The sequence below is a fragment of the Chelonoidis abingdonii genome, unplaced genomic scaffold, assembly GCF_003597395.2.
Source record: "Chelonoidis abingdonii isolate Lonesome George unplaced genomic scaffold, CheloAbing_2.0 scaffold0003, whole genome shotgun sequence".
Classification (NCBI taxonomy): Eukaryota; Metazoa; Chordata; order Testudines; family Testudinidae; genus Chelonoidis; species Chelonoidis abingdonii.
Window position 1 is genome coordinate 308,699 of NW_027424264.1, and position 23,894 is coordinate 332,592.

At 42.0% G+C, this 23,894-nt stretch overlaps 1 protein-coding gene across 4 annotated transcripts in view; it reads right to left on the reverse strand.

The window, feature by feature from the left end:
• Positions 1–23,894, reverse strand: part of LOC116830167 (3-phosphoinositide-dependent protein kinase 1) — a 156,568-nt gene that overhangs the window by 44,878 nt on the left and 87,796 nt on the right. For 2 of the 4 annotated variants that reach the window (XM_032789467.2, XM_032789461.2), the window contains exons 11-14: positions 12,385–12,599; positions 11,527–11,584; positions 7,991–8,143; positions 1,319–7,413 (exon numbers count right to left, since the gene is read on the reverse strand). In XM_032789467.2, coding sequence (XP_032645358.1) covers positions 7,306–7,413; positions 7,991–8,143; positions 11,527–11,584; positions 12,385–12,599 — 534 coding nt within the window. In that variant the 3' untranslated portion in view covers positions 1,319–7,305. Of the gene's footprint in view, positions 1–640; positions 908–1,318; positions 7,414–7,990; positions 8,144–11,526; positions 11,585–12,384; positions 12,600–23,894 lie in introns of those variants that run through there. The other 2 variants (XM_075061299.1, XM_032789472.2) reach the window with 2 other exon arrangements.

A 23,894-nucleotide genomic window follows, 5' to 3' on the forward strand; every position in this document is an offset into this window, starting at 1 on the left:
TACAGTTAATTTACTCTTATGATACTAAAGGTTCAAATGGTAAATTGCAAAGCAAAAATTAACACAGAGCTTCTCTAAATATAACTAGTACATACCACTAAAAAAGCCTGGCATGTTTCTCAAAGCTTAGCCCTATAAGACAGCACCGATAGATTGCCAGGGTTATCCCCAGCCCTGCTTACCCCTTCCAGCCCACATACCCTAGACACCTTTACCCCAGATTTCCCCTGTTCAAACTCTGTTTCCTGATAGGATTTTAATTGGGGTAGCGATATAGAGAGAACAGAGATGGTTTAGAGTGCTAGAACAGGGAAGCGTGTGGCTGTCTTAGGAGGAAAGGGGGGCACACAGAACATTCACTCACCTGACTGGATCTTAGGTGACTCTCTCCCCCCTGGAGCCAGGATGAAGTGTAAAAAGAAACCTCACTCTTCCCAAGCCATCACAGGGTGGGCCGGGTTCCCCCCAGAACAAGCAAGTCCCAACCCCACAATCCCCCTTGACTAGTCTAGGGAGGGGCACGGCCTAACCTTACCCGACCGCGGCTGGAAGCAGAGCCGATGTGGCGAGAAGACAGGGACCCCCACGGCCCGCGCGGGTTGGCCCAGACCATGGGGGTCCCCCCCTCTGTCGCTCTCACCTTGTCCGAGTCCAGGTCGGGGTCGGCTTGGCAGAGGCGGAAGAGGAAGGACTTGGGGTCCCTGCAGAGCGTCTGCCGGGTGGTGAGGAAGCAGGTGCCCCCCACGTTCAGCCGGACCCATTTACCTGGGACCCCACTAGGGGAGGGCCCAGAGCTACAGCGGCGGCAGGGCCCGCCTGTCCCCGCTAGGCCGAGGACGCCCATGGAGGGAACCGGGAACTCGCAGTGATTCTCCGCCGCCATCCTCGCTACAGCGCCGGAAGGGTCCAACCCGGATAACGGTCCCCCGGCCCCTCCCGCGCGCACGCTCCTACCGGAAGTATTGCCCACTCCCTTCCGCCGGAAGTGGTCAGCAGATAGCAGTCCTCCTCCCCTGCCCGGTAGTTCCCAGCCCATAACGGGGTAGCTGGAAGTGCACGTCCTGGAGACTCATCGCTCCCACGCCTGTCTCCCGGCGGGCATCGACCCCGGCCGGCCCCTCGAGACAGGAAGCGTCCGCTGGGAGTTCCCCCCTCCCTCACACTAACGTGACAGCCGAGGAAGTAGCCGTAGACAGCGCTTGTCCTTCGCCGGGGCCGGAGGCTGCACCTACCCCCCGTTTCTAGCGAGCAGGAACCGCCCGCAGCAGCGGCTCACGGACAGTCGCGCGGCGCAGAAAAAGAGGCGGGAGCCTAGGGCCTAGGACGCTACATGCTTTTATTAAAAGACTATCGAGCATAAGTGAAAATTCATCATCCAGTCACTAGCTACATCTATAGCACAGAGAGCTGTCGGGAGGAGAAAAAACAGTCATTAAATTATGAGAGATGATTAAATCATCGACCAATAGAAAATTTATAATAAAGCCAGAGAAAGGTGTAAAATAGTTTACAATAATTATTCACATTCAAGGCTGTACATCAATACATACAACACCATGGCCCCGAACATGAATTCAATCCAAATAATTCATATATTAGAATTTAAATAACACAGACTGAACTAGAGGCCAATGCAAGCCAGCAAATAACTTTATAAGAATAAAAATACAAAAAATGTTTATCCTAATGTCACTGCATTATTTGCTTCTGTTTTTGTTTGCTTCTTAGTTTTTGCTTTTTCTGTACATCACAGTTACAGCTACAGACCAGGTAGAGAATATTACACACATTATAACTGACTGCCACCAATCTGAAAGACAGCTAACATCAAAATTGATTATAGTTCCTAGTTTGTTTGGTTTTTTTTGTTAGACAGATACAGCAGTTGAGAGTTCTGCCACAATTTAGGAGACTACCATATCCAATCAAACTTGGTACATAAACTTTTCAAACAGCAACTATCCCCATTCACTGTCACTCAGACAGACTGGACCTGCATGCTTCAGACGGTTTAAGAAATGGTTTTCCATTTCTAAATTGTTCACTGTTTATAGCTGTGTTTCTTCCAAGACAGTGCAAACAGTTTATAGGGAAATGCAGTTTACCAGTTTGATTATAAATTTCCCGTTTTAGCTGAAAATACACTGCTCTGGGTCAAAGAGGAATACTTACCTGCAAGCTGACTGAAGGAAGTATCTATAGACAGACATTTTCTGGGCCATGAGGCAGTACAGATGTGATTTATAGTTTAATTAGTAAAACATTGGCCTAAAGACAAAATGGTTGAGTATTCACCAAATGCTTCAAGTAGTATAAATACCACACCCATGTGAACACACACATATCAGTTCTTTTTAAAATACCAGCCCAAGGAAGAGTTTTGTGTAGCATCCCCAAAGCCCAGCTTTAGCAAATCACGTACATCCTTTCCCCAGCTAAGACATTAATAATGAATGTCTTCATCTGAGTAGTTTCCTGTAGGAATAACAGAGAATCTCATCATAGATGTAAACAATTATAGCTATGTGGTCCAGCTCGAATACTCAGCTTCCAGTCAGGATTCAGGGTGAAAGAACTTCATTATTTAAGCTACTGCATTCTTTATGGACACAAATGTTTTTGAGCCAACAGAACCTGTATTTCCAAAATATCTATATAGCCCTTCACAAAAAGACTCCTTGGTCCAGCATGAATAGTAAAAATTTGGAAGTGGATGAGTATAATATTGCTCATCCAGCCAGAGTTCTTCATAGCATTTGCGTCATGTAATATCCCCCCACTTCACCCATACATACAAACAGCTGCACACACACTTTCAGTGTTTGTCTTCTAGATTGCAGGAGACATACATACATCTATTGTCTATATTATTTTAAAATTGGGGATTTTTATCACTGATAATTAAACTTGGATTTCCAAAGTCAACAAAAAGGAATAGGAGAAATTATTTCTCTTCAGTTTGTGAGGGCTAAGTTCACAGGATCTTTTGAAAGTGCTCAATACAGAAGGTGTCAGTGTCCAACATACCATCCTTCATATATCACATCACAAAAGCTGAAGCATGTATATAATACTTTTACTCACCCCTGAGGAATTTTACTGGAGCTGTATCTAGCAGAACTGCTACACAGTTCAAATGCACTATAGGAGAATAGCAATGCTGTATAGTTCTCAAGATGCCTTAAAGACTCCAACTTTGTTAGTACAGCACCTCTTAAAACTGTTGTGGTACACTGCTCATGATAGATACAAAAGATCCTCTAAAGCGGAAAAACAATGCTCGTGTCAGCTATAACTTAACTGTCCTTAAAATAAACCGTGCTCAGAAGAGGGTTTAGGACATTGCTTTATCACCAGCTGCCTCAAACTCTCAGCCTAGGCAAGGAAACTTGAACATGCCCTGATGCTTTGAAAGCTGTACAGCAGACAAGACTGGGTCAATGTCCCAAGGGAAGAGGAAGGTGGGTTAAGTATCCTTTCTAGCACCAAACCCACTGCCTTTTCTTCAACAAGATTCCATTCAATGGAAAGCAGGCCCACCACCAGAGTTGAGTACCCTTCTGGGAGTCTGATCTCAAACTAGTCTCCTAATCTGAATCTCAGCCATCCAGATTCACAATCTTTCTGGAAATCTTGGTAATTGTACCTGGGAAAGGAGAGTGAATGAATCAGTAGGCTCTACACTCCTTGCCCCAAATATCTTCAAGAACAATGAGGCTGTTAATGGCCAGCTACTCTGTCCCCTCTAGAGATCATATGATTACAGTAATTAGACTTCTAAATGGCCTGCTCTCAGCCCTAGAGCAGGCCATTTAGCACGTCTCTATGCATTCTTCTCCATGCATTCTAATGAACTGCTGAGTGTGCTCCTGCACAAGGCATTCAACTGCTTTGTCCATGAGGACATCCCTACACTGTGATATACCTATCTAATGCTGGCACCACTCCACCACTCTACAGACATATCAGGAAATGCTATGAACTTATAGTACATAGCACTTCCTGATATGTCCGTAAGCAGGCTGCAGACACGTGGACTTTACCCATTCCACATGAGAGCTTTTGCCTTATCCCATAGTCTGAATCTTCCACTACCATACCCCTAGCCACAGAAAAGTGACTGAGGAAAGCCTCTCCCAGAATAGTTTTGATTACCTCCTCCAAGTGCAACAGCAAGGAGCAGCCTTTTCTAGCCTATTCTCTTCACTAGAGGGGAAACATGGAGATGAAGTAGTTTCACTTGACTTGCTCTCCTCCAATAAAGCACAGATTAAGGACAGCAAACCTTTGACTCAGCTTTTGCCTCCTTCCACTGCAAAAGGAGTCCATTCCTCAGTGAAGGTTTGTGAATTACATTTTGGACTGAGTCCAAATAAACTGAGAAAAAAGGTAGAATGAAAAAAACATTTTTTGGAAGCTGGTTTTGTAATTTGTGAAGTTTTGCCTACTATAGACGGTAGTGCTAACTATTGTAACCTGTTCTAGATAGAGAATAATAGCTAAAACTACTCAACTTCTTTCATAGTCCATAGCCCTACCTGCTGAGCATGGCTTAATAACGAGGAACATGAATACGCAGAGGAGACAGAGCTTAATGCAGGAGTCCACCTGGAGAAGTTTCTAACTGCAATATTGTCATTTTTAAAAGATCAAAGTACCCCATAATGCAAACACCCAACTTTGCAGGCTCTCACATTTACTATCTACACAGCAATGACTGCAATAATTCTTGCTTTCTTTCTCAAGAGACCTTCTTTGCATGAAAGTGCATGTGCAGGATCAGATGTTACAGGGACAGTTTTTAAAAAAGCAGCGGGCAGAAAGAGGAGAAGATATTTCTGAATGACAAGAGAGGGGTTGCTAAACTATTTGTTACAGAAAACATGTTTAGAGAAAGAATAGGATCATGTAATCAGCTGAAATAAATAGGTTTATGGATGCAACTCTAGCCTCTGTTCAAATCAGTAGAGTCATTGCTAGACTCCATAACAAGCCACCATTTTGCAAAGATGTGTATTGCTTGGAGATGCAAGCAAAGTAACAGCAGTAATATGTTGGAGCTGCTGTACAGCTTCACCATGACCAAGCTCTTCTACAAAGGGCAAGAATAGTACCTGCCTATAGCACAGTACTACAGACTTGTAATCCAGAACCTCCTGCACTGCTTCAGATAGAATTGACATACAGGTGACGTGGATAGCTTTGGTACTAACAGGTATCCATTGCCACAAACTCAAAAAAAGCAATACCATGTTATCTTGGCTGTGATGTTGGCTATGAAGTTAATATAGTTGTAGAAGTCCTGTGTTACTCCAAGAACTTAGTGGCAAATGGTTTGCCTTTGGAGAAGGGGTGAAGTCACCTTCAGACTAACATCTGATTTTAACAGGAGGAATATCCTCTACTTTTCCCTTTACGCCAGGAACCTGTGAGGCACTGCACCCCCTCATCCTCCCCCCAAAAATATGACCATGCATGTTAGTGAATTTGTTGTAGAGTATTGGTGTGGATTCTTTACTACAGGATCTAACTGCACACTGGTACTTCTTCAAAAAGAATTAGGAGGAAAGTAGCAACTTACTCAGACTCTCCTTTAAGGATCTGAAAATACTGACGTATTGAACTGTTACACAACAGGCCTTTTTAGGTGCATTTACTTTTTAGTAACCAAGCAAATCTAGATTGCTTGGTTACTTCTAGGACATTCAGACTAACCACAAAAATGGAATCCACCAATGGGCTTCACACAACAGCAGGGTGATCTTCCTTTGAGGGGGACTGAGGGTGGGGGAAGAGAAGTACTTTGTACAAAAACAATTCAAGTGGCAAAGAAGCAAAAATGAGAGACATTTCTGAAAAATGGATGAGTGAATAGATGTGGTATTTATACTGCTTTAGACATGAGGGAGGAATGTCTTTGTCCAGGCATGGGCATGCTCTTTCCAGGGGATCTGGTTACCCAGAAGCACAGATATATGGAAAACACTATTAGAGAAGTTACTTTTAATATGTACAAAGCAAAGTCTTTGCTGTGTCACAGGAAATGTTTGACCACAACAATTTAATTTGAAAAGGATGAAGCAGACCGATATGAAACAAACATTTATAGATATGACTAAAGTACCATACATTTTCTCCTTTGAGTCAACATTTTCATTTGAACTTCCAACTATTCAGATTAGTGTATAAGCTTATTGTATTTAAATCGTTTAAAATATTTTCAGAATTGCTAAAAGGTCTGCAAGTTGTTTGGCCAATGACCAGGACAAGAATATTTGTACATCTCATTATACAAAGAAAGAGAGAAATCAAGTCATCAATTGTACATCAAAGTTTTCACGCTTCCTTCTCTACCCAAGTAAATAGGTTGGCCCCACTAAAATGCACAATACATGCATACCCTGGAAAGAAAGCTACTTGCCCTCATCTCCTGAAAAGCTGAAGAGTCTAATTACTACCTCAATAGTAACATTTTATACTAACTGGTTAATTTAATTTAGTTAGTATTAATTAAAAGCATGCTGGTAAGTTTATTGTCCCTTGATTAAACTTGTAAATGCATCAAATTAAAATTCCATGTTTAAAACTTTATGAACTTCAAAAGCCAAAATTTCAATTTTAGAAATTTCAGTGCCATGTTCAGCATTTTACTTTCTCACAACTTGTATCATCGGCGTCTGACTGCCAGACACATACATCTGATTTACTCACATAATTATAATAAGTACCACGGAAGTCCTGCAACCAGAACTATATTAGGAGTTATGCAAGGGTACAACTGACCTGACTGCAAATGCCAGATACCAGTTAGAAAAGGAAAAGGGGGCGGGGGAAGGAAAGTAGAGTGGAGGTGGTGGTTACACCTCAGCAGAAGCATTTAAAAGCTCCCTGATGAAATACAGTTTAACGATAATCTGAAAGTCACAGAAATAATCCCAGCCCCATAAAGTGCAGGACCGGTACATGATCTGGGGTGTGTGCGGTCGATCAGTTTTAACTGATCTTAAATGAAGCTCGAAATGCAAAGTTTATCCATTAGTTTGCAGCAGAAATAGAGCTGAAGTGCACAAAAGCAAGATCCTCACTTCAACGATATGCATGTGGAAGCCTTAACAGAAGCACAAAGAGCAAGCAAAGCGACCCTGAATTCCATTTGTGTTTGTTGTTTTTAAAAAAAACAAAATATTTCAGATATATGCTTCCCCTTGAGATGGATAATAGATGGGTTGGGAAGATTCCTCTGATCGGCTGCACATGGAGTTCTAGCAGCAAGTAGGGAGACTGGGACATTTTGGATGAACTTTACTATTTAGCAGCATTCTGATGGTATCTGTGCCGCCAAACTTCATGTATCTTTTTGCACCATTTATGAGCATTCCCACTTGGGTCCATCAGGTAATATGTCCTGTTAGGCTACAAGTAAATAATAGTTTAATGACTATTTCAAAAACAGATAAAACAAGAAACAGAAAAAACCCAAATATTCTATTGGTAGCAAGAAAACTGATTCAGAATTAAGTGATTAAAAATCTGTTCAGGAATATATCGTTGTAGTAATAGAGCAATGTACATTATTTCTGGATAACTGTACAGTTGGTAAATGACATTTTCCATTTAAGATATGTAGACTGATTAACTGATACAATAAGTCATTGGCCCAATTTTAATCAGTTGCAATATGCAAGAGCGCTTTGACTATTTTGGAGAGACTAATATGAAAATCAAACTCTTGAAGCATTTCTTTCTATAATACACAATCCATTTAAAGTTTATATTTCTTTGTTAAAAAATTTCAATCCTCTCTTTTCATAAAAGCACACTAATGCCAGCAGCCTAGCATTCATGAATAACTGTAAAAATCTTTGTAGTACACAGGCAATGAAAACATTTCTATCAATAAAAAGTTCCAATTTCATTTCCAATAATTTATTAAAGAAAATTGATTAAAATTTTATGACTTTTGGGAAAAACTCTAAAGATAGTCACTTACTGTATGAACAAAAAAGGTCTTAAAATTCTTGGCTTCTGGTCGCAGCTCTAGTGACCAAGGAATTTCTCCTTTCAGAACTTTGTTGACAGGATCCACATAATAGAGATGGGGCCCTTCAGTGAGCAATAATTGGCGCCGACGAGCAAACAATCCCTGACAAGGAGAACAGTAGCAGCAACACCAAGCGTATCAAGGCAAAGGAAGAAATGATTATTACTAGATCTATTCTCTCAGAGCTCTGGTGCATGTGTTTTTTCTCACTTCCCCCTGCCCCACAACCCTCTTAAAGCATGTGCTTAAGTCACAGTGATGTCAGTGGGCTTTAGCAATTGCTTATATGCTTTCCTGAATCACAGTCTTAATAAAGAGCAGGGAACAACCACCTTTAGTATTTATTTATCTAATCAGGAATCTGTCAAATCCTTGTATGCATACTGGCAGGCAGCACAATCACTATATAATGTATGCATTCTAGTATTTGTGCTCACTGATAGATAAAGGAATATGGGATTCTTATTCTTTCAGGGCATCGTTATGGAAACGGTTAATATTAGGTTGGCTAATTTCAGAGTTGGGCTTCTAATAAGTTTCTGAATTTATTACAGTTTCAAAGTGTTAGAACATAAGAACAACCACATGGGGTCAGACTAATGATCCATCTAGCCAGATATTCTGTCCCTGACAGTGGTCAGTGCCAGTTGCTTCAGGCAGTTGGAAGTTTAGGGATACGTGGAACATGGGGCTGCACCCCTGACCATCTTGGCTAATAGCTGTGGATGGACCTATCCTCCATAAATTTATCTAATTCTTTTGAACCAATTTATACTTTTAGCCTTCACAATTTCCCCGGACAACGAGTTCCATAAGTTGACTGTGTGTTATGTGAAGTACTTCCTATGTTTCTTTTAAATCTGCTGCCTATTCATTTCGTGAGGTGACCCCTAGTCATTGTGTTATGTGATCATCCTAGCCCACCTGCTTGCTGACACACTCTCTCTCTCACACACACACACACACACACACACAAAATTCTAACTGATTGGTGAGGCATGATTTCCCTTTACAAAAGCCATGCTGACTCTTCACCAATCATGTTCATGTGTGTGAAATACCTTTTTTTTTTTTAAACTATAGTTTCAACTAATTTGCCTGATACTGAAGTTAGGCTTACTAGCCTGTAACTGCCAAGGTCACCTTTGGAGCCTTTTATAAAAAATCCAGCGTTATCTTACTTACCCTTGTTTGATCTGTGTGTGGTTTTTTTAAGCATTACACACTCACCCTTTTTAAACTAACATATTTGGAAGGTAATACCAACAATACATTTGTATGTGCATACAACCTTAGCAGTCTCAGTCACACAAAGAAACTAAGTCCTGTACAAGTTAATAAAAATAAGTTAAAAAATGACCAGACTAGAACATCACTAACTTTACATAAGAAGTTTGCCCCTTCCTCATCTGTTCCCCTTCTTGTCCACTCTCCACTTTGTCTTTGCCTACATCATATGTAACTTGCATTGTAAGTAATTTGGGCAGGAACTGAGTTGGCCTGTGAAGCTCACATAACACTGTATAAACAATTTCTGCTTCTTGACTATATTCTTGTATGTGTCTCGGTGCATTTCTGCTGAAGTGCCAACATAACTAGCATTTTAAATAGTTAACCTTGTGACACTGAACCCCATATTCTTCACAGTGATATTATTAGGATATGATTATGGCATAAAGTACATAATAATTATGCAAGCTAAGTCATGTGAGGTGTCATTGGAAAGGGTATAATTTACTGAATATTATCATCATATTTGTATGTATGTACCATTTTTGTATCTGAAGTTAAGAATATTGATAATGTATGCATATTACAAATGTGTTTACACCTGGGGAACGCCCACTAGACAAGATGCTTTCATTCTGACTGGGTGCAGAAGGGCCATTACAGAAAACAATAGGCCTTAGAAAAAGCTTATCTCCAACCTGGGGGCCTTCCTGAGGATGCTGCAGACAGCCTCCGAGTCATGGCTGCTGTGATACTAAAGGGACATGTGACCAGGTCACTTGGTGCTGGACTCCATCTTGGGATATCAGTATTTTTCCACTGACTGGCGTGGGAACCAAGCATTGAAACAAAGGGATCCTGCCATATGCAAAACTATGTAAGGCAGGGGAATGACATCATCTTGGTTCTTCACTGACTTCCCACCCAAAGAGACTCCTGGAAACACCAAGGAACAAACATCCGAGGAACTGAGGAAAGTGCTTGACCCAGGCTAAAGGGATTTTTAGCTTGTGAATGGAACACCTGGGGATTCCAAGCTGCAAGTAAGTGTAGTTTGCCTCTTAATCTGCAACCTGCTTGTATCATCTCCTAGGGTGAGAATTTGCTATTTGTATCTGACCTATGTTGTATATTAAGCTTAGTTTGCATGTTTTGTTTATTTGCTCGGTAGTCTGCTTTGATCTGTTTGCTATCCTTGATAATCACTTATCTTTTGTAGTTAAACTTGTCTTTGCTTTGTCTAAAATCAGTGTGTGAGAGTCATAACTTGGGGCAGAAAGCTGTTGTGAAGTCCTCTCCACATTTAGGGAGTGTGAATTTCATGAGCTTATGCTGTATTTTGAGTTTACCCTAGGGGAGTGTGTGTGGAGGAGATGAGTAGCTAGGAAGTTCCCTACCTGGAGCCTTCCCATGCAGGGCTGATCACAGCATCTGCATGTAACTGCAGCTGGGTGTGTCCCTACCTGTATGTGTGCTGGTCAAAGTGCAGGCTGGTCACAGCAGTACAGTGTAAAGGAATCCAGGCTGGTGGGTCAGGGGGGCTTAGTGGTACCTCAGTTCCAGGTGGCACCCTGGGAGGAACCCATCAGAAACCTCATCTATCGAAGTTCCAAAAGGACTTTAAAAATAAAACGGCTGGTTATATAGACATTGTAGCAGAGCAATGTCCTTTTCAGATATGTTTACTCCCTGCACAGAAGTGAGCAGTCATAACAATGGACTTTTCAAGAGAAAATGCAGAGTGACATGTACGTAGAGAATGACTGGGGTGAAGACACTGCATTTGCAGGCAGCAGACCATGACAACTAATGGGCCAGTTAAGTGACAACAGCCTTATATTTAAAATATCTAAATTGATTTTAATGCCACCTCTGCCACCCTCAACAGAGTAGCCCTAAGTCAGACGTAGGATAGAGGGAAGGAAAGCGGAGTTGCTATTAGAATGAGAGATTGTTTCATTCTACCTCAGAAGGATTAAAAACTACATTTAGGACAATAATGACTTACCAAGAGTAACTTTTTTTTTTTTTTTTTTTTTTTTTTTAAAGGAAGGATATTAAATTTGTGAAAAGCTGTTTGCTAGGAAACGTTATGATACGTTTTATAAAAGGAACAATAGATCTGGGACAGAACTAAAAAACCTATACAAATCAGGGAACTCCAAAGACAGGTTCTTTAGCAATACATCTCTCAGAGGTGCAACTGCAAGAACAGTAACACTTTACATCATGTTAGACAGGATAATGAGACTTACCTTTCTTTTATCTACTGGACCCATTTTTAGTATTAAGTTGTTTTCTACAAACTGATGCCTAACAAGAAAAAAAAAAATTACTGTCATTACAAAAGCACCCCTGTCCTCTCTCCCCCCAATGTAACCACAACTACCCTAGTTAGTGTTTTCTATCTGGGATACTTCTAAAGATCCACTGCCTTGGAATCTTTACAAAGTTCCAATCTCTCTCAATAGGTCTCCCCACTGTGTTTATGAGTCATGTATATAAAACTTTAAATATTAGATGAATTTCAACCTCTTCTTCCTACCCCAAAATGATTTGCTAGATATCAGGCAGTAATAATTTATTTTCAACTTAATTCCTACTGTGACAAGATTGATAGATTGCACCTGTTATTGATTGTATAATCTGAAGACAGTGGTGCTGTGGAGGTGTGACTGAGCTTAATTTAGCTTGAAGAGCTTCAATTATTGGTGCCCATCTATGAGAAGCAAAGAATTGTGCTGTTTTCAGACCCCAGATTGATTTTACAGAAGTAGCAGATAAAAAAGCCTCTCTTTATTGGTTAGCTGAGTTCATTTGATATGGAGTCAGAGAGAAAACACAACCCAGTATTATATATGACACACTTACTCTCTCACACACACACACCCCCCACACCATTTTTCAGATTATCACTGCACATTATTCTTAAAGTGGTACTACCAAAATCTTTAGTCAAGAAAAGCATAATTACTAATGAAATCATTAACTGTTCAGCTACTAGGATTCTGATAAAGATGAATATGAACCAAGGCAAGAATGGATGGTTTACTGTTTTGTAGATTCCTTATTACAGCACAAAAATCACAGATCAACCACTTTAAACACCTTACCATGGATTTCCACCAGCCTGCTTTGCCAGTAGTAGTCTCTTCTCATCTTCAGAAAACTGCAAGTCCAACTCAAAGGAGTTATTGTCAAGATCATGAATGTACTGTTCTATGTTCCCTGATGTTTGTGGGTGACTTGTCTCTGGGGCAGACAGTGAAGGGGAGGATGCAGAACCAGAAACTTGCATGCAACCAAACTGACTCAGGAGATTGTCATACTAAAGAAGGAAAAATTATTAACAAATTTTAGTCACTTGTTTTTTGAATAAAAAGCTATATTCAACATTTTGATAGAAAAAACTGAAAAGCTGTTTTTAACTCTAAAGTTTTACTGCTGATTTGTTACAATGATATGCTAAAAAATATAACCAAGAAATTACTTGATTTTGTAACAGCAAATACATCACTGTCACAAAGTTGGGTTAGAGATATCAGTATGTTAAGCAAAAGCTATAAAACAAATCAGGTAATTTATTACATGTGTACACACATGACAGAAAGCCAGTCATGTTTCAGTGTCATTCAAAATGGAATTAAAAACAACTCAACAGCCTAAGTATTTGGAAACAGTGGATCTTTAATTTTAGGAATGTTACTAGATCACACATTGTCTTTCCCACCTCTAGCTTTTATGGTTGTGTTCTGTTTGTCATGATCTAATACAAATAATATTTAACTCTTGTACAGATTTTCATCCATAGATCTCAAAGTACTTTACAAAGGAGAATAAATATGAGGTCATCCACTTCAATTTTGATTTGTTTCCAGGAATAATGCTTCCATAATCTCTAAGGCCTGGTCTACACTACGCGTTTAAATCAATTTAAAGAGCGTTAAATCGATTTAACGCTGTACCCGTCCACACTACAACGCCCTTTATATCGATATAAAGGGCTCTTTAAATTGATTTCTGTACTCCACCCCGACGAGAGGAGTAGCGCTAAATTCGATATTAACATATTCGGATAGTACGGGTTGTGTGACGGGAGAGATACAACGAGTTATGGCGCTCGACGGGGGTATCCCACAGGACCAATGAGGAAGCGCTGATGGACAGAATCTAAACTCAGCTCGCCGAACGGGCAGATAAACAGAAAAGCCCCGCGAAGGTTTGAATTAACATTTTCCGTTTACCCACGAGAGATGGGCCGTATGCACAGATACAAGCGGGATGGCGATGCGTCTAAAAATGACACACGGAACTGAGCTACAGGACGTAATTGAGGAGAGAGATAACTAAAACTGATCGCATTGTTGGGAGACAAATCGTTTTGTAGAATCAGAGCTCCGTGAGGAAAATGCCAAATAGATTTGAAACAAATCCAGGATAGAACCCAAAAGCTGGCGTGAACAACGTACACAGAGGACCAGAGGATCAAATATGGAAACCCAACAGCGATCTAGCAGAGAATGGAGCATACAACAGGACTCTCGCATGTCTAGCCCACAGCTCACAAGCATCTTGAAGTAGTAGCCTTCTTGGGGCTGAGTCCATGTCGTATAGGTTCAAACCAGTGCCTGGCGTGGTGCAGGAGCAAAACGCGCTCCCTCCTCAAGTTCTTTCTCGCCAGCCGCCCATCAGTGACAGGATGTGAGAAAGAAAAACTTCTATAACTGATTACTTCCATGTTTATCTCCAGGCTGCTATAGTGTACTGAAGCTCGTAACGCACCAACCACTGCACCACTCCTTATCAAGCAGCAAGTAAAGCAGTATCCGCTCCCCTCCTCTCAAGGTAGACCCATCTGGCTCAAAGTCCCGTGCATACCAGTACTACACGGCCTCAATAAATATAACATTTGACATCGAGGCACCTTGAGCTGTTACGCCCAGTAATGGGACAGGAACGTGCTTATACAGCTATCATAGCAATTGGGTTAGCGTGCTCGTGTAAGAAAAGATTACTGTACTGCTGGACGGGTCCTAAGTAGATAAGAAACAGTAGCATGCTGGGCTTCCTTCTCCCCACGGTAATGTCCTCCTGGACTATTCCATGGCGAGAGGCCTGCCTCTCGCATATTATGTCAACGAACAGTGCAGTGTTTTATTTATTGCTGCAATTCTGATTTATTCATGGACCACAAGGCATGGACACTGGGAACTGGTATCCTTGCTGACAACTCAGGAGGTTGCCGGGCGAGCCAGGCTAGCACATGGGTTGGGCGCTTGCAGGGGCACCCCATGTCACACGACGCCGGAGCAGCTTGCTCTGATACCTCTTATACCCCCAGCCTCGCGACTGTGGACCTTATTCTAGGCAGAAACTGAATCTATTATAGAACAAGGCAAGGGAGGGGGTCCGTCCCATAAGTAGCCATCCATTGGCCTTTTGGGTTCGCCGTCACGATTTCCAATGCAAACTGGGCCCTCTCATAAAAACCGACCGGTGAGTAGTGACGAGAGACTGACCAAGATTTATGGCAGTTTCCGAGTAGTATTAGCGACTGCTACGAAAAGAACAGATACCGACGTATCCAGTCGCATCTGATTACAAGCAGTGATGCTGCAGTGTGGTGGTGCTCCGCGGACGACCAATACGGTCAAAAAAAACGATGCTCCTGGTGTAGGTATGGTCTGACGCTCCACCACGGACAGAGTTTGGCATGAACTGACACATAGGAGCTGACTAGAACATACTGACAAACAATAATGTATAAAACCCGAAAATTCCAGAGGGCCGGGGAGACGATGCAGGAACTAGGATACAATAACGGAAGAACGCTCCGCACCAATCAGTCAACAACTTCAGAGATCTCGACCGTATTACCGGACGACACTGGAAAACACTCCCTTTCCAATGCCCCCATCACGCCGAAATTACTGTGCCTTAGTGATGTGGTCATTTTTTTGTTGTGCTATGTGGCGTGTTACTAAATCAATACATATTCTTTCCCCGATAGATGTGTTGATATAATTTATAATAAAAATCACCCAGATTGATGTTAAAGTATTTTGATAAAAAGATCACAGTCTTTTAATAAACACTTAGCGTGTATAAGTATTCGATAATTATCCCTAGTGTAACGTGGCTAAGCCTATTCCATATCATACACACCTCCTATTAAGCAATTTCATAATTCACCGTTCAATCTACTCTAGTTATTAGCTTATCTTATGCATAGGATCAAGCAACACAGACGATGACTACGGGAATTTCTAATAAAGAGGTGTCACAAGGTTTTATCTTTCATACTCTGGAACTCTGCGGATATATATTAGTCTAAACCCATTTTAGGTGCATAGATATCGTTCTTTGTCCACAAAAACTTAACTGAATTCTGTAGGTGCAACTCATTGGTGCCTAAAGGTGGTTTAGAACCTATCAACTCAGTGCAATCGTGTGTACCATTCACAAAAAAATATCCTACATAAATAGCCCACTCCAAGTGCACACTACCCTCCTAGCCGCTATTGTTACACACAATTGCCGCCACAACACAGGCACTCCCTATGAAACCAACACCACGCATTTTATGGACCTGATATAACAAAAAAAATAAGACCCGGATACTACTGCTGTTCCCATTTAGGACTCCAGCTCTGAGGCCCTCAGTGGTCAAGCCCTGAGAGTTGAAGCTTTCAGCCTTCATTCACAAATATTAATGGAGTGAAGCCAGCACGCAGCTACAAGCTAGGAATATTATCATCTAGGGTACCAGGTCCAGCCTCCATATAGGCAGAAGCAACCAAGGGCCTACTTTACGGCAAAAGATAGCAAAACGCTCAACAGTCATTCTTGTTCCTCTAGGCATTAATGCTCGTTTGAAAGTTCCTGTGTCGGAACCGCTCTTTGCGCTGTCAAGTCCTGTTATGGCTTCAAACAAACAACAGCATTAAAAGGAATAGCACACGGGTCTTCCAGGATCAAAGGGCATTTCAACTCCTCTAAGTGAATTCTTCCTGAGGGGTCCAGGAGAAAGACCCTGCTGCTTGGTAGCTTCTGAATAGGTCGGGTCTCCAAAGAGGCTATGAGCATTCATCACTTTCCCGGACCCAGCCTGCTTAAGGTCTGTGAAAATCCCCACAGTGAATCCACAAGATCACCTGGAGAAATCATTCAGTCCCCTTCCATAATGTACTCGGTGGTTAGATTGTCTGGGTGCCAGAATTAGAATAATGTGAGCCATCTATCGCCTCCGCAGTTAGGAACCCACTTGTGCAACAGCCTTGCCACAATGTCACGCACTTGCCCAGAGTTCATGGTCTTTCGGAGAGGAATGTGATTAATGGCACGGCACAACTCTGTCAACATGATCCGAACTCGGACTTTCCCACTCTGAACTGGTTAGCAACATGATCTGTAGCAAGTCTGAAGTAGCCAAGCTTCCTACAGTCGCAATTGCACAACGCGCTTATGCCACAGGGCACAATATATCACAGTGTCTTTGCAGAATGCAAGGGCGAGGCAAGCCTCATTCTACACACGACAGTCCGTGAATGTGGCTTTCCTCAAAACTCAAAAGTTCTGCAGCACACTGGCTCGGTCATCCCAGACATGGCATGAACGATCGTGATCCCACCACTCACGTGCTTTTTTCCCGAGCCCAACGCACACACCTCTATGAAATCAAAAACAAACAACTCTCATTTGTCCACAGCTACTATGGCACAGATCAATGTTGAACTCTCCCTCTTGCCTTTTGTAAGTTTAAGGAATAATCCACTGCCACTTTTCAGACGTTTAGTGAAGAGCGAGCCAGCATATTGGTCAACCAAATGTGGCATCACTTCGTGCGATGAAAGGCAAAGCTGCATTCACAACAAACTGTTGAAAGTTGGCACCAGATTTGGATGTACAAGGGATTGCTGGGATGTGAAGCATAAATCACAAGGCATGGGACAGGCACCCACAGGATGCCCCCGACTCCTCGCCTTTCCACAAACCCAAGATATAACACTCTTAGCGACAGAAAAGAGATTTCCTTTCCTATTATACTAAATCTCTCTGGATGGCGATAGCTGCCCCATCAGAGTGCACTGCTTCGTAATACTGATGCAAGTGCCACGACAAGTGTGAACAAGCTGATGCACAGGCAGCTGAACAGTGTGAACACACCATATGCGGTTCCCTTCAGCTGCTGCTCTCGAGCAGCGATGATAAGCTTGCTCTGGCCAGTGTAGAACATAACCCTAAAGGAATCAGTAAGGGAGGAGACAAATCCTGTAGACCCACTGGCGTATTTTCAGCCCGCTTAGCTTGCGATTGCTATTAGCATACCAAGTGTTCTTCTCTTCAACAACAGAAGATTCAAATTAATTGCTCTTCTTTTATCTAATTTTTTTTAGATAAGCCAAGGCGAAATCTGCGGAGCGCATCTCATACATATGTTTGGCTACACCAGATTGGGGGGCGTATCCATGGGCCACAGGTGATCCATAGAGACTTGGCTAGTACCCCAGTATGTTGCGACTCCTCACCTTCTTATCCCTCCTGCTACAATTATTAACAAGAAAGCTAACATAAACATTAAATTTCCGCACCGTACAAGCATAGGCTGTGTTGCCTTGGGGCTGTAATGTATGATCCCTAATTGAAAGGGTAAGAGGTACTGAGACAAAATATTCGTATTAAAGACAATGGTCACACACTCAGGAAACAGTTTGAGAACCCCCTTATCCTGACCAGACTTCTACAATTGGCATCCTCCGTTCCTGCTCTGCACTGTCGCTGTTCTACAACATTCACAGAGCTGTCAGGTGGTTTTGGGGGAGGGGACCCCTAGGAGGTCCACCTAGTCCAACCCCATTGCTCCAAGTCACGGACTTGGAATTCCCTCAACTAAATCCCCATATGGCCCCCTCAAGGTTGAACTTCCACAATGCTTCACAACCACTGAGCTACTCCCTCCCCATCTCCTCTACTAAGGGCAGTAGGTGTAAGATTGGCCCCAGAGCTACCGAGGACGTTTGGGCTTTGTATGTGACCAGAAATGCCCAACATGAAGTCTAGGATAAAGGCCATCAAAATCATTTTCATTGGTGAACCTAAATAATTGAGCTCAGATCTCCAGAAGGTGAAAATAGCAGTGGATTCCCATTCATTATGATTCGCCCCTGCATTTTCTCAGAAATAGTAATGCATCCGCGTTACGGTCAAGACGATGTTAATTAAAACAAGCTTTTTCATTTTGTTTTGAATGTATGACTGCTTTCCTGTAAATATTCCCTTGACTGTGAAATTAAAGTTGTTTATTCGTCTGTTGGTATGTCAAGATAGTGAAAAGTAAGCAACCATCTTAAAAAAGAATACTACTTACAGTGTGTGTGGAGCTCAGAACTCCGTAACTCTAACTTCGAGTAGGTCATACCACTGTTTTCCCAGTAGATTTTCAGTCGGGGAGCGCCATGGATGAAGTAAGCGGTTTCAGATTGTGTTCATTGAATGCAGCGGTCAAATTGAGCCTTTACTGTCATTCAGAAAAATTTTGGATTAAGCTGGTTTCCCTCCGCTGGTCACGTATATGGACACCCATTTAAAAGGTGGGGCTGGAAAAAACAAACTGGGTGATACAAAATGTACATAGGCATGCAAATGGATTGAGTTTTGTTTGAATATTTGGTTTATATAATACAATTCTAAACAATTTTGTCTAAGTTGGTTCCTGCATTATTCATATAAGCAGAGCTGGTTCCACCCAACTACACTATAAACTCATCATTCTGATCTGTGTAGTAAAATAAATTATTTAATCGTGTAAATCTGTACCTTTCATTTCATCTATAAGTCTTGCCATTAATATATTTATCTGCAATATTCTTAGTAATATATCAGTTCCGGCTAGGAAAGTCTAATTATGTACCTTGTTTTAAAGGTTCTGGACCTCTAATCTGGTGGCTCTTTTCCATCTCTAATAACTATAAATGCTACGAATCCTAAAAGTACAACAAAGAACTTCTGGGTCCAAAAATATTTTGCTAATATCCAATGTCCATTTTCTGTCTGAATTTGTTATCTATTGCTACCTCCTTCAGAACCTTCAATTTTTTAAAAGACATATGTCAAAGTGCTATCCTTGATTATCTGTCACATCAAGCAGATTTGAAATATCGAACCCTCAGAGCCACAGGTTAAAAAATCCTGTCAAACATAGTTAACATGTTGCTTCTATATGGTAGGTCTTTCATGCGAGATCAGAAAAACAAGACATACGTGACAAATAAAATTATAACTGATACCTTTCTCGCATATTGTGTCCTCCCCTTCCTCCTCAATCACTTCATAGCAGTGCTGAGCACTTTGTTGCAAGGCATGTCCACCCCAGAGTAGCTACATTTTAATGGCACTGTATGGTTTCATTCAGAATCCTTTGGATGAAACTTATAACATAACAAAACATTATAAGGCTGTAATGTTCTCTGTCTGCTAGCTATGAGGAACAAAACAACTGTGGCATAAGGGGAGACCTGCCTCTCAAAGAAGGTACCTATTTGGGAGACAAAGGGGTACTGTGGGTGAGAGATGGTGGACTCTCTAGTGTCTGTGGCATTGTTTCTCACCAAACTCTATGGGGATTCCTCATCTAAGTTAATGCTGAATCCTCTCCCCGGACAATGGAGCTGAGCAGAAACCAATCCACAAGCTACTCTAGCAGAATCTAGAATAGTCCCCTAGTCATACAACATTCGCCTGATAAGATGGTGGACTGGAAGATTCACACAATTTCTGGACCCTATCCAGTCCAGTCCCTGCACTGCCACCAACACCCCTTTTTTTGCACACTTCATCAGGGAGTGCTGTGGAATCTGGCACAGCACTCACAGCCACCAAAATCCTGCCCCCTGCCCTTGGTAGCAGAACAGCACTGAACGAAGTGGTAATTTACCCCACGAACAGCTCAGTGCTCCAATATCGTCTGTTAGTCCTATAGGTGCCACAGGGACTCTTCCTGCTGCTTTACCAGATCCAGACTAACATGGCTACCGCCTCCTGATACAGAATAGCAATTGTTTCTGCCTATAAAAGAGGCCCTGCCACCACAGGGGTGAGGCAAGGGTTTCTCCCTACTTCAGTGAACTAATGCAAATAAAATAGCCAAAGGAATGCATCCGGCCCATGCACATTGTTAAGTATTTGAAAAATGAGAGCTTCATATTAATTACTTCTAGATTTTCAACATACAGTAAAATGTGTTGGTAACAGATTGCATAAAAAGCACAGTTTCAGTAAATGGAGATTTCACTATAGCATCACTCCATTAAGTTGTTCGCCTGAGAGCTGTGGAGAGACCACAAATATATAATTTTAATGAATATAATGCAGGAAAATGTAATATTTTGGGGAACAAACAAATCGGCAATATCATAAACATTTTTTTCTTGCAATTATTCTCTCTGTTCTAACTACAGCACTCATATTTAATTAATGACAACACAAAAATTATATTTGCCATGTTCGAAGTCCTTATTTCACTTTTCTTGCCAAAGATATCTTGAACAATATAATATTACTGTAATTCTTGATGTTTCAAATTCACTGATGGGTTTAGTTTCTATATTGTCCATGGTCTTTATTTCAAGATTGCTATTAAATAAAATAAGAATGCTTTCTATTAGTGATCATGCATAATGTTAAGTGAATTGGACTAATTTTTGTTACACACAAAAGATCTTCTTAAAGTTCATACGCCTAAGTCTTGTTAAACGGGTCAGGAAAACTACAGCTGAGTTACTTTTATCTACTAGGGACTAGGATAGTGCTACTGAAACCTCTCAATGGTAATGTTGGTGGCAACATACAGTGCAGCTCTTCATTAGACCTCCGTCTTTCTTTTTTATTCAATTCCCCTAAAGACTTAAGTTCTTTGGCAGCCAACACTAACCTTAATCAAACTCCTCTATCTCAACAACATGCAAAGAAATGGAGAGAGATGTTTTTAAAAAGTAGTCATTTTTATGCCTCTTCTGGATCTATGGGAGGGGACACATGTACCTGGAGCTGTCTGTTATTTTATCCTTCCACAGACTAAGCGCAATAACTGGCTCTTACTAATAAAGAATCATCATAGACTGGCTACATGTTCTATTTTTGAATAATTTAGCACTTAAAGGGTTTTAATGTCTGCCTGGAGTTCTGTGAATTAAGTTCCCCGCTTGGGGCCAGATAGTGATCTGCGTTGCAGCGCATCATGCCATGCAGAAATTTTCATAAACCTGAAATGGGCTTTCTGGGATCAACAGTGGAGCCACGTGCAATCATACTTCAGGTTTGGCCGCAGCCCAGGTTGCCCCTTTCCTAAGATCATCGAGACCAAACCCTGAAGACTGTTTTAGTCCCTAGGGAGCAAAATCCTATGTCTTGCACAATACCACTTTGCATGTCAGTTACAATCTGGCTTTTCTGAACGACTCTGTCCACGTCATCAGCTATCACTAAGTGGACCCAATCACTGGGTCCCACGATGCTTCCAAGTCAACAGGGAGGTATAGTCCACTGTTTCTAGCTCTAGGTCTAATAGGATCATACCCCAAGCTTAGATCTTCCTTGGGACATGGGACGATCACAGCCCAGCCACCTACCCTCTTGAAAGTAGTGCCTCAAGAAAAAAAACCCCCCTCCCCCCCCCTTTTCCCCTTTCGAAAGTTTTTCCCAGTATTATCATCTCCCCACAGTTTCCTTAGGCGTGGGCAACCTGGACTTCTAATTTAACCCCTTCAGGACAACATGGCAGGAAAGTCAAGGCACACAGGCTTAGCCAGGGAATTCTTATACGCACAACCACTTTACTCTTAAAAGTACTCAAGAGTTACAGATCTTTGAAAACAATACAGCCCTGAGATTCACCCTGCCTAACCTGAGCTCACCTTCTGGGCAATGCATGGCTTTCAGTGTTTTCGGCAGGGGGCAAGACCCCCATCCTCCTGCCCTCTTCCTTTCTTGCATGTAAGGGTGACCAGATGTCCCGATTTTATAAGGACAGTCCCAAATTTTGGGGTCTTTTTCTTATGTAGCATCCTATTACCCCCGTCTCCTGTCCTGATTTTTCACACTTGGGTGTCCTGGTCACCCTAACTTGCATGTCAGGTTTACATGTGGCACTGTTATAATCCACTCCGTCAGAGCAGCACCCCTAGTCTATCTTTTTTCCATGTGCCCAGGCTGAACCAACAAACAGATCTATCAGCCTTTTAGCACCAAATGTAGAAATCCATTTTTCCTGGAGCAGCCAGCAGTTGAGGAGAAAATCAAAAGTAAATGGCTTCCAGACTGCTCTGTGATGGCTTCTCAGTGATGGTCCTCCAAAGAGGTGTCAAACACCTTCCTGGAAAGGGCAACCTCTGAAAATGCAATTTCAGTAGCCTGACTTGGGCAAAGTTAAAAATTGTGTTCAGTAACACATTACCAAAATGGAGAACTAATAAATGAAAGAGTTACCAATTAACATTGGCTACAGTTTTATACACATATTATTCACCACTCATCTCGGGAGAACATATCACTGCGTGCTCGCAACCAAGTGGCCCCTGTTTCGGCTCATATTCCACCCCTCAATTTGGTTTTTTCCAAACTGGGATCACTCCCACCTGTCCATCATAGTGCTTTTAAAGTTCATCCACGGGGGACATTCATCATACACTATAATAATTACAGGTCCACGCGGCGGCCCATACATAATGAGTCACTGAACTGGAAGTCCTTAAGTGAGAATACTGAGACGACTCATCTCTGTTAAAACATGTTCTCAAACTAGATTGGTGCAACAAGGTGAGTTACATACTGAGTATATACAACAGGAAATCTCCATTAGGAACTGGGATGGAAACATATATGCCAATATAGTTTGAGAAAGGTACACCCAGCACTAACTGAGACGGCAATATTCCTTGTGAAAATCTTCCAAAAATTTGTTGTTAGAATCTTGAATTCTTGAAAATTCTGGTTTGGTTACTTTTGTGCTCTGCTATGTAATGCTAAATCCATAGCAGCCAACTTTTTTGGCAGCTCCCAGTGGGTTATGTTTCTCACCAGAGCAAGGCACTATTTATCATGCAGGGTGTCTATTCAGCTCCCTGCAGAAAGAGCAGAATGTGGAGTGAAGCAGCAGTTATCTGCTCCATTACACAGAAGCTGTGGGGGGCAGATGGGCAGGGGAACTAGGGTGAGGGGCAACGAGTTGGAAGAGCAAGCTGGACAGGGCTTGGCAGGGGTGAAAGATGTGAAGTGATCACTATAGGCTTGGTACCCTAGAGGGGGTTTTGAACTAAGATATGCAACTTCAGCTACGTATCTTAAGTTCGAGTTACCTGCCGTCTCACAGCGGTGAGTCGACTCCTGGGCCCCCGTTGACTCCATCTTACTCCTCTGCCGAGGTGGAGTACGGCATTCGATTAGCAGTAGTCGAATTTATCGCATCCAAACAAGATTGTGATAAATCAATTCCCCGACAGGTAAGTATAGACTACCCTAAGAGGAGAGAGTCGCCCCCTCTGCCAGTTCCTCCTGTAATGTCCTCAACCTCAGCTCACTGGAAAGGTGTGGAGATGTGGTTCCAAGTCTCAGTATACACTTAACTAGA